The following is a 20780-nucleotide window of genomic DNA, read 5'->3' on the forward strand; positions in this document are numbered from 1 at the left end:
ACACAGGCACGTGTGGGTCTCATATTACAGACTTCTGAAGGCAGGCAGCCCTTGGCCCCAGGCAGTCCCAGGAGGTCTGGAGACGGCCCCTTAAGGAGGAAAAGCTCCCGGTGCCTCCCGGCCAAAGTCAACGACTAGCCTAGCCGCAAGGTCCGCTCTCCTCCCCAGCCCGCCTTCCTCCCGCTCCTCCCTGCGACCCCTGATCCGCCCTGCCGGATGCAAGGCGGAAAACACTGTCCAGGAGGCTATACCGGTGCGTCACCGGCTGGCGCTGGGCCAATGACAGCCCGGGAGAGTGTCGTTTCTTCCGGTCGGGGAGGTGGGGGCCGGAATTTCCTGCCTTTCTGCCCAGCTAGTCATTTCACCGCGCTGGGTCGGTGCGCCCCCAGCCGTGGGTCTGTGGCTGGGGGTGGGGCTGGGCGGGTACCGCTTCCCAGGCGGTTTTCGGGAGCGGAAGTGGGAAGGACAGGGAGGCCAGGACCCTTCTCTGCGCCTTTTAACTGTCAGTGACCCCCTGGAACGCGGTGTCCGTCAGGGTCCTGCGCGCGGCACCCGGCCCCGGGCGTAATTGACCCCGAGGAGACTGAAGTCCCACCTCGCCCGGGGCCAGGGGCCGTGGCGCTACGCTGAGCCCGCGACACCCGCCTCGGTCACCCGCCTCTGAGGGCTCCTGCGTCCAGGGGCTGCAATGGCTGCGGCGGCGCTGATGGACACGGCGCAGGTTAGTGGATGGGCTTCAGGCCCGCAGCCGCTCAGCCCTTCATCCTCACGGTACTCTCAGTCGGGGGATCAAAGATGGGCATTGCTTTACGACTTGACGTCTTTTTCATCTTTCTGCTTTTGAGTCTGGGGTCCTGAGGGTTTGAGAGGGAGCGAGTGGTCACTTCCAGCTTCGGGTCCTGAATCCAGGGCAGGGATCATAGAGAGCGGGTCCCATTTCTGAATTCTAGTGGATGAGCTGGGAAACGGTTTCCTAGTCAATAGGAGCCAGCGGTGTGCAAGTACAGGATGGAGCTGGGAGTGTTCAGAGAGCAGGTGGGCTGAAGTCAGCCTGGAATGTCCGGCTGAGAAACCTGGCGTCTATTCTGAGAGTGTTGGGAGCCACAGAATCCACAGAGCAGAGGAGGAAGGTGATGTGACTTACACCCTAACAGGGTCACCTGAATGCCAAGTGGAAAACTGACTGTGAGCTGAGGGTGAAGGTGGGGAGAGCAATCAGTAGCTGCTGCAATACTGCTGGCCAGGTGAGGAGGGCAGGTGATTGCAGGTAGAAGAAGCGATTGGATTCTAGGTAGGTCTTCTAAGTGAGGCTGACCGGATTTTCTGAGGTGGAAACTGAGAAAGAAAAGCAGCGACTCGATGGATTTGGATTTTAGCAGCTGGAAGGATGGATGAACCATTAACTGAGAAGGGAACTTGTTTGTAGGAGGAATTTTCACTGGAAATAGCAGAAGTTACATTTGGGCCATGTTCTGATGTTCCAGGAACCCCTGAGTGGAGTTGAAGCTTGAGCAGCTAGACACACAGTTATGGTGTTTGGGGAGGCTTAGTTTAGGTTAAGAGACACTGAATATATAAAGGGACATTGGCAGACTATGCATAAAACAGAACTCTGACCCACAACCTGCAGCAACCCGGCCAGGAAACAAACCCCCTTATCATACAATAAACAACCCAGGAAGCCATTTTGCTGTAAGTTAGACTTGCAGGAATCCAGATTGCTATCTCCAGTGACAATCCAGGAAGTTAAACAATAATGTCTATAACAGTTGGCCTCAAATAACTAGGACTTAATAACTGACAACTGCTCTCGTTTTTTGTTCCAACTTAAGACCACCCAGAAATAGCCAAATATGCACCTCTAACTGATCACCTAGAATGCTCTGCTTCTAGTTAGTTTGCCTACAGCCTTCCCAGGCCAACAGGGCATACCTGAAGCCTTCCATTATTTTTTCCACTTATAAAGCTTTCCCATTCCTCTGCCTGCCTTTGAGTCTCTGCCAACATAGGTGGTTGGGAGATGGGGATTGATACATATGCACTATTGATACTATGTATAAAATTGATAATTAATGAGAATCTACTGTATAGCACTGGGAACTCTACTCAGTGCTCTGTAGTGACCTAAATGGAAAGGAAATCCAAATAAGAGGGGATATATGTATACATATAGCTGATTTACTTTGTTGTATGGTAGAAACTAAACATTATAAAGCAACTGTATGCCAATAAAATTATTTTTAATAAAAATATTTAAAAATAAAGGGAACACATATGAATTAAAAAAATCAAAACTTAAGTGGCTAACTCCCTTTCTGTAACAAACTCAGAACAAATAGCCTTTTGCTTTCCTTGTTTGGTTGGTCTTTATTTTCACAGTGAGAAACAACAGGGACTTCCCTGGCAGTTCAGTGGTTAGGATTCCAGGCTTTCACTGCAGGGGGCATGGATTTGATCCCTGGTCCGGGAACTAAGATCCCACAAGCTGCACTGAGTGGTTAGTTGCTCAGCCATGTCTGATTCTTTTGCGACCTCCATGAACCGTAGCCCGCCAGACTCCTCTGTCCAGGGGATTTTTTCCAGACAAGAATACTGGAGTGGGTTGCCATTTCCTCCTCCAGGGGCTCTTCCCAACCCAGAGATTGAACCCATGTCTCCTGTGTCTCCTGCATTGTAGGCTAATTCTTTACTGCTGAGCCACTGGCAAAACTCCTGTGAAAAAAAAAAAAGAAACATCCAAAATGTGCCGTCTGGTGTATGGACAAGGGTGTAACTGTGTGTCTGATTTAGGAGGGTGGCAGTGACCTTAGAGGGAAGGAGGAAGGAAAGTGGAGCCTGAGAACTGGGCATCTTGCTTCGGTACTTTGGCTGGCTTGTTTGGCATCACAGAGGGAGAGTTAGTGTTTGTGGTAGTAGCTGGGTGGGGAGAGGGGGTTTGTACGTAAGGAAAAGTGTATCTGGCAGCTGGCCAAATTTTCCTGGGAGCGAAGATATGAAAAGAGGTCTGAGGCTTGATGATGATGGAAGTAGTTTTTCAGTGAGGCCTGGGCTGGTGCTCATTTGGCCATCTGCATTCTCACCAGGCCTTTGTGGACCCTTGAGGGAGCCATGGGATTTTCAGTCTGGCTGGAGAACCAAGGGGCAAATGGGGCAAGCTGGGAGAGCTATTGGCAGGAGGACCAGAGAGGTTGGCTTTGAATAAGTGATTGGTGAAGGGACAGAATGTGCCATACAGAGAAGCAAGAGGGTCTGCTGTAGTCCTGGGTAGCTTGGATTGAAGCCAGGATCATGGCCAGGTCAGGAGGCCTTCACCTCAAGGGTGGATGTTGTCCTTGGCATTGGGAATCATAGAAGGTCTGGGGCAGGTTGGGATTGTGGTTGTATTTGCCTAGAATTCTCTGGATGCTGTCAGAGAGGGGGAAATTTCTCCCTCTACCTCTTGTTTGAGTTCTCGTGGCTGCACTAATAAAAATAATTAGCATAAGGCACATTAACAGGAGAAAAATACATTTTAATGTAAGTGAAGTCAGAAATGGGACCTAAAAAGTGGCCAACATCAGCATGTTTTACTTATTAGACAAACAATACCTTTGTGAGTAATCAACTGGACAAAGGAACTTAGATTTTGGGTGCCCAATTATGAAGAATCTCAACAAAGTTTGGGCTTCAGGTAGTAAATTAAAGAAGTAACAAGGTTTATTTATATAGGTTGCTTGGTCCAAATTCTCTCCCTTTGGCAATAAAGGAGTGCTTTACCTCTAGATACAAGGGGTGCACTTTTAAATAGTTTTCTTTCTTTCTTTTTTTTAATATCCTGGCCCAGTTTATTTTACGTATTTATTTTTTTAACTTTTTGGCCATGTGTGACATGTGGGATCTTAGTTCCCTGACCAGGGGTCAAACCTGCGCCCCCTGCAGTGGAAGTGCAGAGTCTTAACTGTTGGACCTCCAGGAAGCGCACTTTTTACGTAGAAATTTATTTTCTGTTTGCAGGGAGACAGAAATGTGGGTCACAGTGTCCCTCTTGTGTTGACTGTTTCTTCAGTAACTTTAATTCAAAATAATCAATAGGCCATTGAGGCACTGTTTGGGGAGGCTTATGCTAGACCCCTGGAGAAGGCAATGGCACCCCATTCCAGTACTCTTGCCTGGAAAATCCCATGGACAGAGGAGCCTGGGAGGCTGCAGTCCATGGGGTAGTAAAGAGTCGGACATGACTGAGCGACTTCACTTTCACTTTTCACTTCATGCATTGGAAAAGGAAATGGCAACCCACTCCAGTGTTCTTGCCTGGAGAATCCCAGGGACAGCGGAGTCTGGCGGGCTGCCGTCGATGGGGTCGCAGAAAGTCGGACACGACTGAAGTGACTTAACGGCTTAGCAGCAGCATGCTAGACCCCAGTAGTTCCCTCCTCTAGAACTTCCTCTGTGGAAAGAGAACAGGTAAGAGGAGTCCTCCAGCTTATTGAGGGCTTCCCATGTGGTGCTAATATTAAAGAATCCGCCTGCCAATTAGACATAAGAGAGGTGGGTTCAGTTGCTGGATGGGGAAGAGCCGCTGGAGTACAAAATGGCACTCCACACCAATATTCTTGCCTTGAGAATTCCATGGACAGAGGAGACTGGCAGCCCATGGGATCACAAAGAGCTGGACACAACTGAGCATCTGAGCGCTGGTTCATTGAAGCAGATTGTTAGTTCTGAGAAGAGGTCAGTTCAGGAAAACAATTATACCTCATTTCAGGAGGCAGTGATGCAGATGGGCTCCAGAAGCTAGGCTATGGTACAAGCGATCAGGTAGTTAATGAGACATTTCTAGGAAAACAAAAGAAAACAAAGGGTTAATGTTTGGAGTCAATTATAAACCAGTTTCTGACAGAAGGATGCAGTCAAGAGGATTTCTAGCTGTCAGGGTCGAAGCATCTTTTGCAGTTTGAAATGTCTCTGATGTCACCAGGTGTTCTAAGTGGCTCATACAGCAGCAAGCATGAGGATTGTTTAAATATGAGCTGTTGTGGCAGTTTCTCTGAAATTTCTATCAAGTCGTCTAGCTTCAATTTTCAAGGCATCAGGAAAAGGGCAATTTTAGTTCTCAATGATTCCAAGTCAAAAGGGTGGGAGAAAATTGGAAACATTAAACAGTTGTAGCCAGATATTGGATGGAATTAGAACACTTCAGGATCTAGTCCAGATTTCAGGTAAACAACAAAACCTCAATGAAACTAACAGTACTAAAATCATACATACAAGGGTTCAGTTTAGAACCAGGGCTTAATCCCTGGTCAGGGAACTAAGATCCTGTAAGCTATGGTGCAGCTAAAAAGAAAAACAATGAAATAAAGTCAAGTTCTTTCAAACTGTTTGGTCGTATCTGAGTCTGTGTGTATTTCTCAAATATGACTTTCCAGTCAAAGGCCTTGATAAGATAACCAATATTTCTAATTGTGTTCTATTTTAAGGAGAACAGAGTCTTATTGAACTTTTCCAAATGTAACTATATTGTTAAAAAAATAAGAATACTCATGAGAGTTTCTGAATTCTGGAGCAATCAGGTGGGGAGAAAAAAATGTTTCATTTTTGCTTACAAAGGTATGCTGTGCCATGTTTAGTCACTTAGTCATGTCCGACTCTTTGCGACCCGTGGACTGTAGCCAGCCAGGCTCCTCTTTCTATGGGTATTCTCCTGGCAAAAATACTGGAGTGGGTTGCCATTTCCTTCTCCAGGGGATCTTCCCAACCCAGGGAGGAACCCAGGTCTCCTGCATTGCAGGAGGATTCTTTACCATCTGAGCCACTAGGGAAGCCCAAGAATACTGGAGTGGGTAGCCTATCCCTTCTCCAGGGGAAATTTCTGACCCAGGAATAGAACCAGGATCTTTTGCACTGCAGGTGGATTCTTTACCAGCTGAGCTACCAAGAAGTCCAATTCACCAAACTGCTGTAAATCTTCTTAAAAGAATTCCTTGCATTTGGAAAACAAAAGATTAAAAAATCAATAATATTGTATTTTAAACAGTCATAAAAATTATAATCATATCCATCAGTTCATTCAATTCCACGTAATTAATTCTTGTTCTGCTTTGTGTCTAGTTCTTCCATTAGCTCTGTTGACTTTGCCTGATGATTAAGCATGAGGGTAACAATGATATTCCAAGGAGTTTGTGAGAATTTTGTTAAGGCTTGAATGATTTGCCCAGTGAGGTGGGTGCTTTGATCACTGGAGATTGTGTAATGTATACCCCAAAAAGAAAATACATTATAAAAAATTGTTTCTTTGCCCCTGTGATGTCATCAGTCTTGTAGCAAGGGAAGGCTTCAACCCATCTGGAACGCATACATGTAATAATAACATTCTGATAAACCGTACTTAGTGGCTGTTGGATGTCTAGCTGCAGGTGCTCAAAGAGTCCAGAGAGAAGAGGTCTGAGGCATCTGGGGCAAAAATAGTTTTTCCCAGGGTTATGGACCTGAAAGGTCAGACATCACTGATAGGCTGTTTTTTTGTTTTATAGAATTCTCCCTGCCATGTCTATTTAAGTGCACCTTAAATACATGATGGTGAGTGAAGGAGCGCAGGGGGAAAAATGAGATTTGCCAGGGAGCTGGGGAGAACTAAGTAGCCATCTTGGTTTTCCCATAGCCCTGACTGTTTGTTTAGTTTGCAACTCTTGCTTACCTATTTTAATTTCTCTTATTCAGTAGCATACTGTTGCCTTGGTACAAGGATATCAGGATGGCGAAAGTCTGGCAAGAAGGGATCAGGATTTTTGCAGAAGCAGAATGGATTTTGTTCACATGGGCCACAGTCTTTGTAAATTCTGTTGCTACTGCCTTCACCTGAAGGTCAGTTAGGGCATTTCTCTGATACTTGGGTTCAATTCCTTTAGTCTGAGCCTCCATCTTGATGACAGATAACATTTTATGCCAGGACATAATATGACTTCAGGAATTTCACCTAATTTCTGGAACACTTAGAACACATACCTATATAGACACAACATAAAGAAGATGATAACAGTTTCCACATAATTTAACATACCAAATATAGCTGATTAATATCTTTTTATAAGGAGAAAGAATAAATCTTTGAGGTATTTTCGAGGGCCCCCAAACTGTCTCATCTCTCAAAGTCCTAAATAAAAAAGGTTTCATTTACAATTTGATTTGAGGGAAGTTTGTCAAAAATATTTTTTAAAATTGGACTTTATCAAATAGATCTTCACAGCAATGCTTCGTTATCCATTCAGTGAAACTAACGATTAAAACCTTTGGCAAATATAGATGGTTATGTAGTTCTGAGCAAAATTTAGCTCTTTTAATAGCAGTAGGACTAGATTTACTCAATGAATCAAAGAACTGGTAAAGACAACAGAAAGTAAGTAATTATTTTGACAAGACAGAAGATCTTTGGTGTTTTCCTAAGTATATTATTTAAAGGTAAAGAAAAACCTTTCATCATCTCTTATTATCAAGAACAGACCAACAGGAAAACAAAAACTTTGTTCTTTTAATAGAAAACCAAATTCCAATTTTTACTGCTTTACTTTGATGTTAAAACTTACTTGCTTAACTAAATCCATTCTAATCTTATTCAGTCATGACCACATATAAAATTCCTTTCTAAAGACTCCTTTATGCACAATCCTACAGAATTTAATTTTAGTTTATCCCTTGTTTTCTTTCCCATTTAGAACAAACTAGCTTTAGGACAAAATTACTTTCATTTTCCTTAACAAAAACATCTCCACACCTTATTTTTTCTCTTCCCCAAACACATTCTATTTCTATTATTGTATCTGGCAGCTTTAACCACGTATTTAATTGGAATCCTCAATCCTTTGAAATCTTATTTTTTTAGTGAAAATAAAGAAGTAAACAGGTGTAAACTTTATTAACATCTTGTGGCTTGGCAAATTTATAAGTACATTGTATAATTTCTAGAAACATATGTTATTTCATAGTAGTCTTTCAATAAAGCGCAAGATATATTCACCAGAGCCAAACATAATTAATCTGTCTGTAATGAGAGGCCAAAAGTACATATAAACTTAGACATTAGCAATTAATGTTTCAGTACTTTATCTTACTTGGAAATGATCTAGGCATCCAACAAATTCCCATCATTTAATTTAACATAGCAAAACATAGGGTATAACTTACCAAATGGATTTATGGAGTTATTTAAGTGGACATACTGTAACACGATTGTTGTTTAAAAATCTACCTAAAAACTGATCACATTTACATCTATTTTATATATTTATTTTTATTTATTTTTCCTGCCAAGTTGCATGGTTTACAGGATCTTAGTTCCCTGATCAAGGATCGGCCTGGGCCATGGCAACAAATCCTAATGACGGAGCCGCCAGGGAATGCCCTAATTTATTTGCTTTTAACAATCATACTTAGATTACTCATAAAAATTTCATGAGACTTTAATCATTTTCCTAAGTTTGTTTGTTTCGTTGGTGACAAACTTTGCAACAGAGACAATGAGCGCATTTGACTAATAAACCCAGGTAGAAAAAAAGTTGTTTATCTACATTATATTTAATGTTGAATCTGAGATATTAATTTAACCAACAAGTTTAAAAGTAGCTCTTATTTACTAAAGATTATCCTAAATATATGAACTTGAAAGATATTTGTTTTTTTATTACATATTTGAGAATTTTTATATAAGTGCTTATTTTTATAAGCCAATTAAATAAAGGTCTTTTACAAATTAATTTTGGCAGTGCCATCAGAGGTGGCATACACATATGGACTTACAGACAGACACAACCAGAGAACTCGTAGCTCTCATTTTAAAACTTTAATCATGAATCAAGTACAACACAAAACTTATGCATGTGTGCTCAGCCTGTCAGTCACGTCTGACTCTTTGCAACTCCACGGACTGGGGCCTGCCAGGTTCCTCTGTCCATGGAATTTTCCAGGCAAGAATACTGAAAAGGGTTACCATTTCTTATTCCAGGGGATCTTCTTGATCCAGGGATCAAACCCAAGAGACTCTTGAGTCTCCTACATTGGCAGGTGAATTATTTACCACTGCACCACTGAGGAAGCATATAAAATTTGCTAGTTTATAAGTAACAGTTGGAATAGGTTAGATTATTTGCTCGGATTTTGTCCTTCGAGGAGAAGACAAATAAGGTATGTATTTGCCCTTGGCAAACAATTTTAAGGAGGCTGTGACTTAAGAGTTTCAACAAGAGAGGCTTTATAGCAGTTGGTGTTTTAAAAAGTCTCTCTCTCTCTTTTCAATTTCAAGTTATACTGATTGAGCTAATCCAGGCTCAGGCTCAGTGGGCTGTGTTTACATTCAAAAGACATGATAAGGTTTATAACTTGAAGAGACAGAAAAAGAAAATATGCTTTCTCCTAGGAGTTTTGGAGTATCTTTGTCTATTATCATATGCCTTAGGGTAATTATTAGGGGCCCTGCATTTCAGACCCAGAGCTCAACTGGTATCTCTCTGCCTACCTGCCTGTGGGCATTGCTGTGGGCTGACACAGCAGTCATAGTAGGTGTTGAACCGGGGTCTGAGAGCTCCTCTGTGTTGGGGAGCTGGGGAGGAGGGTGAACAGTGAACAGAGAGGGAGTCCTGAGGAAAAAAGCTGATCATAGAATGAACTGTCCTCATCATCATGGCAGGGCTGTGTGACCTTTGAGGACGTGACCATTTACTTCTCCCCAGAGGAGTGGGGACTCCTTGATGAGGCTCAGAGGCTCCTGTACTGTGATGTGATGCTGGAGAACTTTGCACTGATCGCCTCCCTTGGTAAGGCTTTTACACCCACCCAGGTGTCCTGAGCTCATCTCTGCCCATTCCCTTTTCCCAAGAGGTGGTTCTTTCCTTCCCACAGCTGGACTGTGGGTACTGCTTCCTCCTCTCCCCCTGCCTTTGTTTTTTTTGGGCTATGCTGGGTCTTCTTTGAAATGTGCAGGCTTCTCTAGTTGCAGTGAGTGGGTTTCTCTAGTTGTGGTGTGCAGCATGTGGGTTCTTAGTTCCCCGACCAAGAGTTGAACCCAAGTCCCCTGCATTGGGAAGTAGATTCTTAACCACTGGACCACCAGGGAAGTCTCCCCACCTCTTCAGGTATATGTGCTGTGGGTCCAGAGCTGAGCTGTGTGCAGGGTCCCATGCTCTCCCCAAGCAGCCTCAACACCTACTGTCTCGAAGCCTGGTGGGAAGGGTCCTAGAAGGAGGAGTCTTGCAGTCAGCCCAGCAGATCCCATCTGACTCAGCCACTGATCTCATGGGTGATTGTTCAGATCTCTGACAGTTCTGTTTGGCTCCTTTGCTCTAGCTAACGTTGCCTAAGGCCTGACTGCCAGGAATTCTAGGCACTGATGTGGTCACTGTTTGCCGTGACCACTGGGATGTTCTTGCCAGATCTCCCTTGTGTGTTCCTTTTGTAATTATGTTTCCTTTCCTGTGTTCTATTGTGGGATAATTCACCTGGGCAAGTGCTGGTCCCTTACCTGCCCCATCTTCCCCCTAGGACTTGCATCTTTCAGGTCTCACATAGTTGCCCAGCTGGAGATGGGGGCAGAGCCCTGGGTGCCTGACCGAGTGGACATGACTTCAGCCATGGCAAGAGGGGTGTATAGAGGGCCTGGCCCAGGTAAGTGTGGGTGGGGGAGCATGTGACATCACTACTGTCTTCAAATCATACCTGCTACTTTTCCTGTGTTCATCATTCTTTGGGTGCCAAGCCAATGGGCTTATATCTCTTCTACCTTGCCTTTCCTATTTTTGGTATGTTGACCACTGGTCATTTCTTCTCTGATTGGGGCCTCTGTCTGTGCCCCTCACTGTTTGCACAGCTCCCTCTGCAGCACTTTTCAGCATGGGTCTGCATTTCATGTGTCATGAGATGTGCACATTCCTCTGATAGTCCTTGAACACTAGTCAACCAGTTGCAATCAGGTTTTCCCAGAGCTGGACATACCCTTCTGCACAGCCCTCACAGGTTATCAGCAGCTGGAGCCCCCAAGAAAAGCCTTTGTTAAGAACAGAGCTGAAGACCTGCCTTTCCATCTGACACTGTGCCCATCTTTGTGTCCTGGCTCCTGGTATCAGTTCAGTTCAGTTCAGTTCAGTCACTCAGTTGTGTCTGACTCTTTGCGATCCCATGAATTGCAGCATGCCAGGCCTCCCTGTCCATCACCAAGTCCCGGAGTTCACTCAAACTCACGTCCATCAAGTCGGTGATGCCATCCAGCCATCTCATCCTCTGTCGTCCCCTTTCCCTCCTGCCCCCAATCCCTCCCAGCATCAGAGTCTTTTCCAATGAGTCAACTCTTCACATGAGGTGGCCAAAGTACTGGAGTTTCAGCTTCAGCATCATTCCTTCCAAAGAATACCCATGGCTGATCTCCTTCAGAAAGGACTGGTTGGATCTTCTTGTAGTCCAAGGGATTCTCAACAGTCTTCTCCAACACCACAATTCAAAAGCATCAATTCTTTGGTGTTCAGCTTTCTTCACAGTCCAACTCTCACATCCATACATGACCATTGGAAAAACCATAGCCTTGACTAAATGACCCTTTGTTGGCAAAGTAATGTCTCTGCTTTTGAATATGCTATCTAGGTTGGTCATAACTTTTCTTCCAAGGAGCAAGCATCTTTTAATTTCATGGCTGCAATCACCATCTGCAGTGATTTTGGAGCCCAAAAAAGTAAAGTCTGACACTGTTTCCACTGTTTCCCCACCTATTTCCCATGAAGTGATGGAACTAGTGCCATGATCTTTGTTTTCTGAATGTTGAGCTTTAAGCCAACTTTTTCACTCTCCTCTTTCGCTTTCATCAAGAGGCTTTTTAATTCCTCTTCACTTTCTGCCATAAGGGTGGTGTCATCTGCATATCTGAGGTTATTGATATTTCTCCCGGCAATCTTGATTCCAGCTTGTGCTTCTCCCAGTCCAGTGTTTCTCATGATGTACTCTGCATAGAAGTTAAATAGGCAGGGTGACAATATACAGCTTTGATGTACTCCTTTTCCTACTTGGAACCAGTCTCTTGTTCCATGTCCAGTTCTAACTGCTTCCTGACCTGCATATAGGTGTCTCAAGAGGCAGGTCAGGTGGTCTGGTATTCCCATCTCTCTCAGAATTTTCCACAGTTTATTGTGATCCACACAGTCAAAGGCTTTGGCATAGTCAATAAAGCAGAAATAGATGTTTTTCTGGAACTCTTGCTTTTTCCATGATCCAGCAGAGGTTGCCAATTTGATCTCTGGTTCCTCTGCCTTTTCTAAAACCAGCTTGAACATCTGGAAGTTCACAGTTCATGTATTGCTGAAGCCTGGCTTGGAGAATTTTGAGCATTACTTTACTAGCATGTGAGATGAGTGCAATTGTGCAGTAGTTTGAGCATTCTTTGGCATTGCCTTTCTTCAGGACTGGAATGAAAACTGCCCTTTTCCAGTCCTGTGGCCACTGCTGAGTTTTCCAAATTTGCTGGCATATTGAGTGCAGCACTTTCACAGCATCATCTTTCAGGATTTGAAATAGCTCAACTGGACTTCCATCACCTCCACTAGCTTTGTTTGTAGTGATGCTTTCTAAGGCCCACTTGATTTCACATTCCAGGATGTGTGGCTCTAGGTGAGTGATCATACCATCGTGATTATCTTGGTCGTGAAGACTTTTTTGTACAGTTCTGTGTATTCTTGCCATCTCCTCTTAATATCTTGTTCTTCTGTTAGGTCCATATCATTTCTGTCCTTTATCAAGCCCATCTTTGCATGAAATGTTCCCTTGGTATCTCGAATTTTCTTGAAGAGATCTCTAGTCTTTCCCATTCTGTTGTTTTCCTCTATTTCTTTGCATTGATCACTGAGGAAGGCTTTCTTATCTCTTCTTGCTATTCTTTGGAACTCTGCATTCAGATGCTTATATCTTTCCTTTTCTCCTTTGCTTTTTGCTTCTCTTCTTTTCACAGCTATTCATAAGGCCTCCCCAGACAGCCATTTTGCTTTTTTGCATTTCTTTTCCATGGGGATGGTCTTGATCCCTGTCTCCTGTACAATGTCACGAACCTCCATCCATAGTTCATCAGGCACTCTATCTATCAGATCTAGTCCCTTAAATCTATTTCTCACTTCCACTGTATAATCATAAGGGATTTGATTTAGGTCATACCTGAATGGTCTAGTAGTTTTCTCTACTTTCTACAATTCAAGTCTGAATTTGGCAATAAGGAGTTTATGATCTGAGCCACAGTCAGCTCTTGGTCTTGTTTTTGCTGACTGTATAGAGCTTCTCCATCTTTGGCTACAAAGAATATAATCAATCTGATTTCGGTGTTGACCATCTGGTGATGTCCATGTGTAGAGTCTTCTCTTGTGTTGTTGGAAGAGGGTGTTTGCTATGACCAACGCATTCTCTTGGCAAAACTCTATTAGCCTTTGCCCTGCATCATCCTGTATTCCAAGGCCAAATCTGCCAGTTACTCCAGTGTTTCTTGACTTCCTACTTTTGCATTCCAGTCCCCTATAATGAAAAGGACATCTTTTTTGGGTGTTAGTTCTAAAAGGTCTCATGAGTCTTCATAGAACCGTTCAACTTCAGCTTCTTCAGCCTTACTGGTTGGGGCATAGACTTGGATTACTGTGGCATTGATTGGTTTGCCTTGGAAATGAACAGAGATCATTCTGTCGTTTTTGAGATTGCATCCAAGTACTGCATTTCGGACTCTTTTGTTGACCATGATGGCTACTCCATTTCTTCTAAGGGATTCCTGCCCACAGTAGTAGATATAATGGTCATCTGAATTAAATTCACCCATTCCAGTCTGTTTGCTGATTCCTAGAATGTCAACGTTCACTCTTGCCATCTCCTATTTGACCACTTCCAATTTGCCTTGATTCATGGACCTGACATTCCAGGTTTGTATGCAATATTGCTCTTTATAGCATCAGACTTTGCTTCTATCACCAGTCACATCCACAACTGGGCATTGTTTTTGCTTTGGCTCCATCCCTTCATTCTTTCTGGAGTTATTTCTCCACTGATGTCCAGTATCATATTGGGCACCTAGTGACCTGGGAAGTTCCTCTTTCAGTATCCTATCATTTTGCCTTTTCATACTGTTCATGGGGTTCTCAAGGCAAGAATACTGAAGTGGTTTGCCATTCCCTTCTCCAGTGGACCACATTCTGTCAGACCTATCCACCATGACCTGCCCGTCTTGGGTGGCCCCACAGGGCATGGCTTTGTTTCATTGAGTTAGACAAGGCTGTGGTACTAGTGTGATTAGATTGACTAGTTTTCTGTAATTATGGTTTCAGTGTGTCTGCCCTCTGATGGCCTCTTGCAACACCTCTGGGCAACACCTGTTTTACTTGGGTTTCTCTTACCTTGGACATGGGGTATCTCTTCATGGCTGCTCCAGCAAAGTGCAGCCACTGCTCCTTACCTTGGATGAGAGGTATCTCCTCACCGCTGCCCGTCCTGACCTTGAATGTGGAGTAGCTCCTCTAGGCACTCCTGCACCCATGCAGCCACTGCTCCTTGGACGTGGGGTTGCTCCTCTCGGCTGCCGCCCCTGACCTCAGGCTTCTGGTATGGCCTCCCTTATTTCATGAGCTTACCAGGCAGAGTACTGCTGGGAAGACCATTCCTTATCTTGACCTTAGGCCTCTCATCTTGTCAACATTGACTCATTCCTGGGTCAGACTGCATTTGCGATTGGGTTGTTTCCTTCCATGAAAATTAACATGACTATCACCAGCATTTCTCTACTTTCAGATTTTTACTGTGGAACAGAGGGTGAGGAATCACCTGCTGAGCTCAGTGTTTCTGTAGAAGTGTCACAGAACATGAACTCCAAGGCAGTTCCATCCACCCCGAAGGGCTACCCCTGTAACCTGTGTGGCTTACACTTGAAAGACATTCTATATCTGGCTGAACATCAGGCAACACATTCCAAGAAGAAACCACACATGCATGAGGCACATAGGAAAGAGTTCAAGTTCAATGCCGACTTTCACCAGCCACAGATGCAGCAGAATGTGGACAAGTCTGTTGGAAGGAATGAAGGCAGGGCCTTGCTTGTGAAGAGCTTCAGATATGACACATCAAAGAAATCTTTCACATTCAGGGAGGATGGGAAGGCCTCTGTGGCCAGATGTGGTTTTCGGCAGCATCAGGTCACTACCAGTGTCGGGGAGCCAGAGCAGAGCTCTGAAAGTGTGGTGGATTTTACCACTGTGCAACTCCATAAGAAGTACAGTAAATTTGAGAATGCTCTCAATGACAAACTTTCGCTTGTTCAGCAGAGAACCCACACTGGAGAAAGGTCTTATGAGTGCAACAAATGTGGGATATTCTTCAGCTATCCTGCTGGCCTCTTTCAACACCAGAGAGATCATAATCGAGGAAAGCCTTATGAGTGTGGCGAATGTGGGAAATTCTTCAGCCAGCACTCCAGTCTCATCAAACATCAGAGAGTTCACACTGGTGAAAGTCCTCACGTGTGCAGCGAGTGTGGCAAATTCTTTAGTCGAAGTTCTAATCTTATTCAACATAAGAGGGTTCACACTGGAGAAAAGCCTTATGAATGCAGTGAGTGTGGGAAGTTCTTCAGGCAACGCTCAAACCTTATTCATCATAAGAGGGTTCATACTGGTAAAAGTGCTCATGAGTGCACTGAGTGTGGAAAATCCTTCAACTGCAACTCCAGCCTAATTAAACACTGGAGAGTTCACACTGGAGAAAAACCTTACAAGTGCAATGAATGTGGGAAATTCTTTAGCCGCTTTGATGGACTTGTTCAACATCAGATAGTTCATTCAGGTGAACGACCGTACAGATGCAACGTATGTGGGAAAGCCTTCCGCCGGAGCTCTGACCTCATGAATCATCAGCGAGTCCACACTGGTGAAAGGCCTTATGAGTGCAGTGAATGTGGGAAAACCTTCAGACGAAGTTCTAATCTGAGGCAGCATCGGAAAGTTCATAAACCAGATAAGCCATATCAATGCAATGAATGTGGAAAAGCCTTCAGCCAAAGGTCTACTCTCATCCAGCATCAGAAAATTCACGCTAGAGAAAAGAGTACAGAGGATGTTCTCCCTCCTTCTTCAGCACAACAGCACCTCCTAGAGATGAACTCTTTATGAAGGAGCTGTCAGCCAGAAGTTAAACCTTGTTCATCCAAATATCTATGCTGGAGAGATTCCCAATGGATGCTAAATAAATTGGAAGCTTTCTGGAGAAAGGCTACATTTTCTGATCCCAAGTTTTGTCAGAGTTTTTGTCACTGCTACTGTCTGTGGTAAAAGTCATCTCAGCTCTACCCACTGGCAGGTCTCCAGAGTGTGTGCCAGCCACTTCCTGTTCTCAGGGAAGACAGGCCTCTGTTTCCTCTTTCGAGAGGGAATTGTGAGTAGCCTGAGGCCATAGGAAGATGTTTTCCCTTCCGCTGTGACTGCTTTAGCTGTGATCATGACCCATCTTTGCCATGAAGACCTGATCTGGGTCCTACTGGCAGCTTACAGAGGTTTCCCTTTTCCAAAGACATTGTTGATCTTATGCTCATGATGGATTCATCCAGTTTCTACATTATCCATCCTTGACTTTACATTGCTCTGGTTTGGGTGATAAGGGCCTTATTGATAAAATCACCTTTAATCTCCTGTATTCTGATAACTGTGTGGAGTGGGTTGAGAACGGAATGAAGGTCTTCCAAACCGAACAAGTCTCCAAATTTATTGCCTCAGTGAAGAATGGGATGACAGAGAACAGTTCTCAGTCCAGAGTTGGCCTCATTTGTGTTGTTACCTGAGGTCTCCTAGGGAAGATTGTAGGGCTTGGTGGGCCTAATGTTGTGACCTGAAGGGCATGAATTTTTGTAGATCAGAGATTATCTTGAGGAAGGGGAGGTTGAGCAATCGCCAGTGCATCTGGAAACAGCCTGATTTAGGCCCCCTTTTCCCCGAGGATGCCTCCTATTCCTTAGCACTGTCTAGTAGACATTGTTTACCTGGCCTCTGCCAAGGAGTCATATGCCTTTGATGTCTAAAATCCAGTATAAGTCACCTACTGTAAGACTTACTGGGTCCAATTGGCAGATTAGAGGGAATGTATCTGTTATAAAAGTACATCCACAAATGTTCCCTTAAATGTAACTATGCAGGATTCAGGACTTGCAGAAATTCTCAGGACCTCCAGACCTCTGTCCTATGACTAAGGCCACTGGTAGAGGAAATCAGCTAAAGGTTTTGTGGATTATTGCAGGCTGTCTGCATTATTCATATCAAAACCAGTGTTGTGTTGGCAGAGAAATGGGGACGAAGAGAAGGTATATCTTGTAAGCCAGGGAGGAGGCATTTGCGACCTAGCCAACCATTTTTGGTGTCAACACATGAGGAGAGAGGGAGTAGAGTCAAATTTAAGAGTCAACTCTTAAATTTTCTAAAATAAGTGGGAGAGTGTCGGGAGCCGCATTAGGCATTATGACAAAGTGAAGGCATGGCCCTAAACCCCCTCCCTTTTTTCTCTAGGCACGGACCTGGAATGAAGGAGTTAGGCTTTGTGATTCTGACTTGTTTTTTCCTTTTCTACGCTGAGTTGACTAAAGAGAATATTAAGGTGTTTATTGTTTTTGAGAGGAGCATGAGAAGGCATAAAGCCTTCTGCAGCTGTGCTCAAAGAATAATTCTTAAAGTTAACCATTGACATTTGTTCAAGGACTTTTACAAGAGTGCTCCAGGGTGATCACAGAGGCCAGAGCTTGATACCATGGGAGGGATTGCTATCTGAAGCCCATTTGTGAGGAAAGTGTTTATGGCAAAGGAGTTTGCTGAATTTAGGGCTTAGGAATAATTAAAATAGTTAGAAGCTAAAGATTTAAGGGATGCTGTAATGTTAGCATATTTTACTATAGCTTATAGAAATTAGGGACTTTAGAGATATTTATAGCTAGAAGCCCTTTCTAAGAAATAGTGAAAAAAAAAAAAAAAAAAAAAAAAGAGAAAAAAAAAAAAAAGAAACAGTGAGCTTAGGATACTAGGGGCAAACAGGACTTGGAAAGATAAGAAATAAACCAAGGAATGTGGTATGCAGCCCAGACATTAGCATGAGTTACAGTGTATTCACAAGGACACATGAGAAAAAGTAGATAAGAGAATCGCTGAGGAAGGAACTCCTTTTGAGGGGCAACAATGATTTTTGGAGAAAAATAAATCTGGGTCTGAGAACTAAAAATATCAACACCCTGACCTAATGCTTTTGTAAAAGTATAAAAGAGAATCATAAGCTTGAAATAAACAGGCAGTCCAAGAAAACTGAGAGGCTGCCTCAGTTTCTCACCAACACCGCTCACCCCTTCAGGTTGAATTTCTGGCTGCTAGAGCTGGACTCCAGAGCTCGAAGAGGGACACTGAAAGGTAAGTAATTTGAGATTGTAACGCAGGGCAACTAGGATTGTACCTGTGGGTGGCTGGCACCCCTCTGCAATTTAGGCAGGGTGAGGAGGGTATAGAATGAATAAGAATATTCTCTAGGAGAATGGGTTTCTCTACATCTAAGAATAGACAAATGTTTATTGAAATATTACTTCACATGTTAGCCCATAGAGGCATTAAAGAAAGCACAGGAAGACTGTCTAAATTTCTACGTTTGTTTTATACTTTGCATGGGCCAGAAAGGGTTCCTGTATATGCTTTGCTCTTGGAATATGATTAGAAATGTCTTGGACCCCCGTCATGAGGCTGTTAGACAGCCTATGGGGGAGGCTATAGCGGTGGGTGGTGGGTCTCCACCTGTGCAGATCATATTTTCTGCCATTGATGAATAAAAGAAGGGAGACTGTGCTCTACCTCCTGAGGAAGGAGAGGGCTTACAGGACGCTGTGGCCGGGCGCCCTGGCGAGCCCTCTCCCACTCTACGCAAACCTTTAAAAACTCATCCACCACTTTCTAGGTTTAAGGCAATCGCGGTTTACGCCTCCCAGGCCCAGGAGTTCCCCACTTTGTCTCGAAAGCCTCCCAAAGCGTTGCCTAAGGCTGAGGAAGATAAAACATTTTTTGAACAAAGGAGCTTTAAAGCAGATGCGTGCACAATATGCAGAGCGTGCTCCTTGGAGAAAACCCCCTCAGGGGGGCCTCACCCAGGCTAGGAAAGAAGCAGACCAATAAGGGGACTTGTCAACAATATTAACCCCTTGTGCCCATTACTCCGATTCCAATACCTGAGGGCATTGTAGGACTTGTGCTGGGGTGTAGCTCGCTTTGTTTTCAAGGAATTTCGGTGGTGCCTGGTGTAGTAGATTCTGATTATATTGGGGAAAGTTTTGATCTCGCCGCCTACCAAAACTGTGCAAATTAATAAAGGTCAAAGAGTAACACAGCTTTTGCTTTTACCTTATTATCAGACAGGAAAAAACTTGACTTCTCAAGCTAGGGGCCCCAGAGGATTTGGATCTAATGATCCAGCCTTTTGGGTGCAGGAAATTACAGCTTCAAGGCCTTTGAAAGATCTTTTAATTCAAGGGAATAAAATGTCAGGGCTTTTAGATACTGGAGCAGACGTCTCTTGCATTGCTGGAAAAGATTGGCCCTCGTCCTGGCCGACACACTTGACCAGTGCTGGCCTGGTAGGAATAGGGTCAGTGCCCTCGGTTGCTAAGAGCTCACAAATTTTAACCTGGTCAGATGAGAAGGGGGCACAAGGCACCTTTTGTCTATGTGTGATTCCTTCACTACCTTTTTCTTTATGGGGGAGAGATATATTACCTCAGATGGTTACTAGTCAAATGCTGCAAATGAGGTATAATCCTGATAAGGGGCTTGGTGAAGATCAGCAGAAAATTGTTTCTCCATTAGAGACGATTTCTAGCAAAAATACAGAAGGTCTAGGATATTCAAATTTATCTTCGAGGCTGTTGCTCTTGCTGCCGACCCTATTACCTGGAAATCTGATGATCTGGTATGGGTGGAACAATGGCCCTTAACAGCTAAAAAGCTACAGACAGCTGAGGATTTAGTTGTGGAACAACTGGCAGCCGGCCATACAGAGCCTTCTAATAGCCCCTGGAATACTCCTATTTTTGTTAAGAAGAAATCAAGAAAATGGAGAATTGTTACAAGATTTGAGAGCTATAAACGTAACTATGGAAGACATGGATGCCCTCCAGCCAGGCCTCCCTTTCCCAGTGGCTATGCCTTTCAGTATAATGTGATAGTTATAGATCTACAGGATTGTTTCTTTACCATTCCCCTGGCTCATCAAGATTGTAAGTGGTTTGCTTTCAGTCTCCCTTCAGCTAATTTTAAACAGCCCTATAGAAGGTTTCAATGGGAAGTTTTGCCTCAGGGAATGAAAAATAGCCTCACCTTGTGTCAGAAATTTGTAGACCAAGCTGTGCAAAATGTTAGAAGAAAGTATAGGGATCTATATTTGATACATTATATGGATGGTATTTTGGCAGCTCATAAAGACAGAGCCTTGTAGCAACAAATCTTATCTAAATTGAGACCTTGGAAAACTGGAGTTTGAAGATAGCTCCAGATAGTTCAGTTCAGTCACTCAGTCGTGTCGGACTCTTTGCGACCCCATGAATCGCAGTACGCCAAGCCTCCTTGTCCATCACCAACTCCCAGAGTTCACTCAGACTCACGTCCATCGAGTCAGTGATGCCATCCAGCCATCTCATCCTCTGTCGTCCCCTTCTTCTGCCCCCAATCCCTCCCAGCATCAGAGTCTTTTCCAATGAGTCAACTCTTCACATGAGGTGGCCAAAGTACTGGAGTTTCAGCTTTAGC

At 43.9% G+C, this 20780-nt stretch overlaps 1 protein-coding gene across 1 annotated transcript; it reads left to right on the forward strand.

Annotated features, from left to right (window-relative positions):
• Positions 1-377: 377 nt before the first annotated feature.
• Positions 378-16711, forward strand: ZNF792 (zinc finger protein 792). Its single transcript, XM_040252963.1, has 4 exons — positions 378-721; positions 9659-9785; positions 10510-10632; positions 14764-16711. Exons 1-4 carry the CDS (start codon positions 689-691, stop codon positions 16134-16136), a joined length of 1656 nt encoding a protein of 551 aa, XP_040108897.1. The 5' UTR covers positions 378-688; the 3' UTR covers positions 16137-16711.
• Positions 16712-20780: the final 4069 nt, after the last annotated feature.

The sequence above is a fragment of the Oryx dammah genome, unplaced genomic scaffold, assembly GCF_014754425.2.
Source record: "Oryx dammah isolate SB20612 unplaced genomic scaffold, SCBI_Odam_1.1 HiC_scaffold_13, whole genome shotgun sequence".
In the NCBI taxonomy this organism is placed as follows: Eukaryota; Metazoa; Chordata; class Mammalia; order Artiodactyla; family Bovidae; genus Oryx; species Oryx dammah.

Bases quoted from the DNA above. Each gene is read 5' to 3' on its own strand.
- ZNF792 (XM_040252963.1), top strand. From the start codon at position 689: ATGGCTGCGGCGGCGCTGATGGACACGGCGCAG. The intron at 722-9,658 runs GTTAGTGGATGG...TCATCATGGCAG, and splicing joins CGCTGATGGACACGGCGCAG to GGCTGTGTGACCTTTGAGGA. The intron at 10,633-14,763 runs GTAAGTGTGGGT...CTCTACTTTCAG, and splicing joins GTATAGAGGGCCTGGCCCAG to ATTTTTACTGTGGAACAGAG.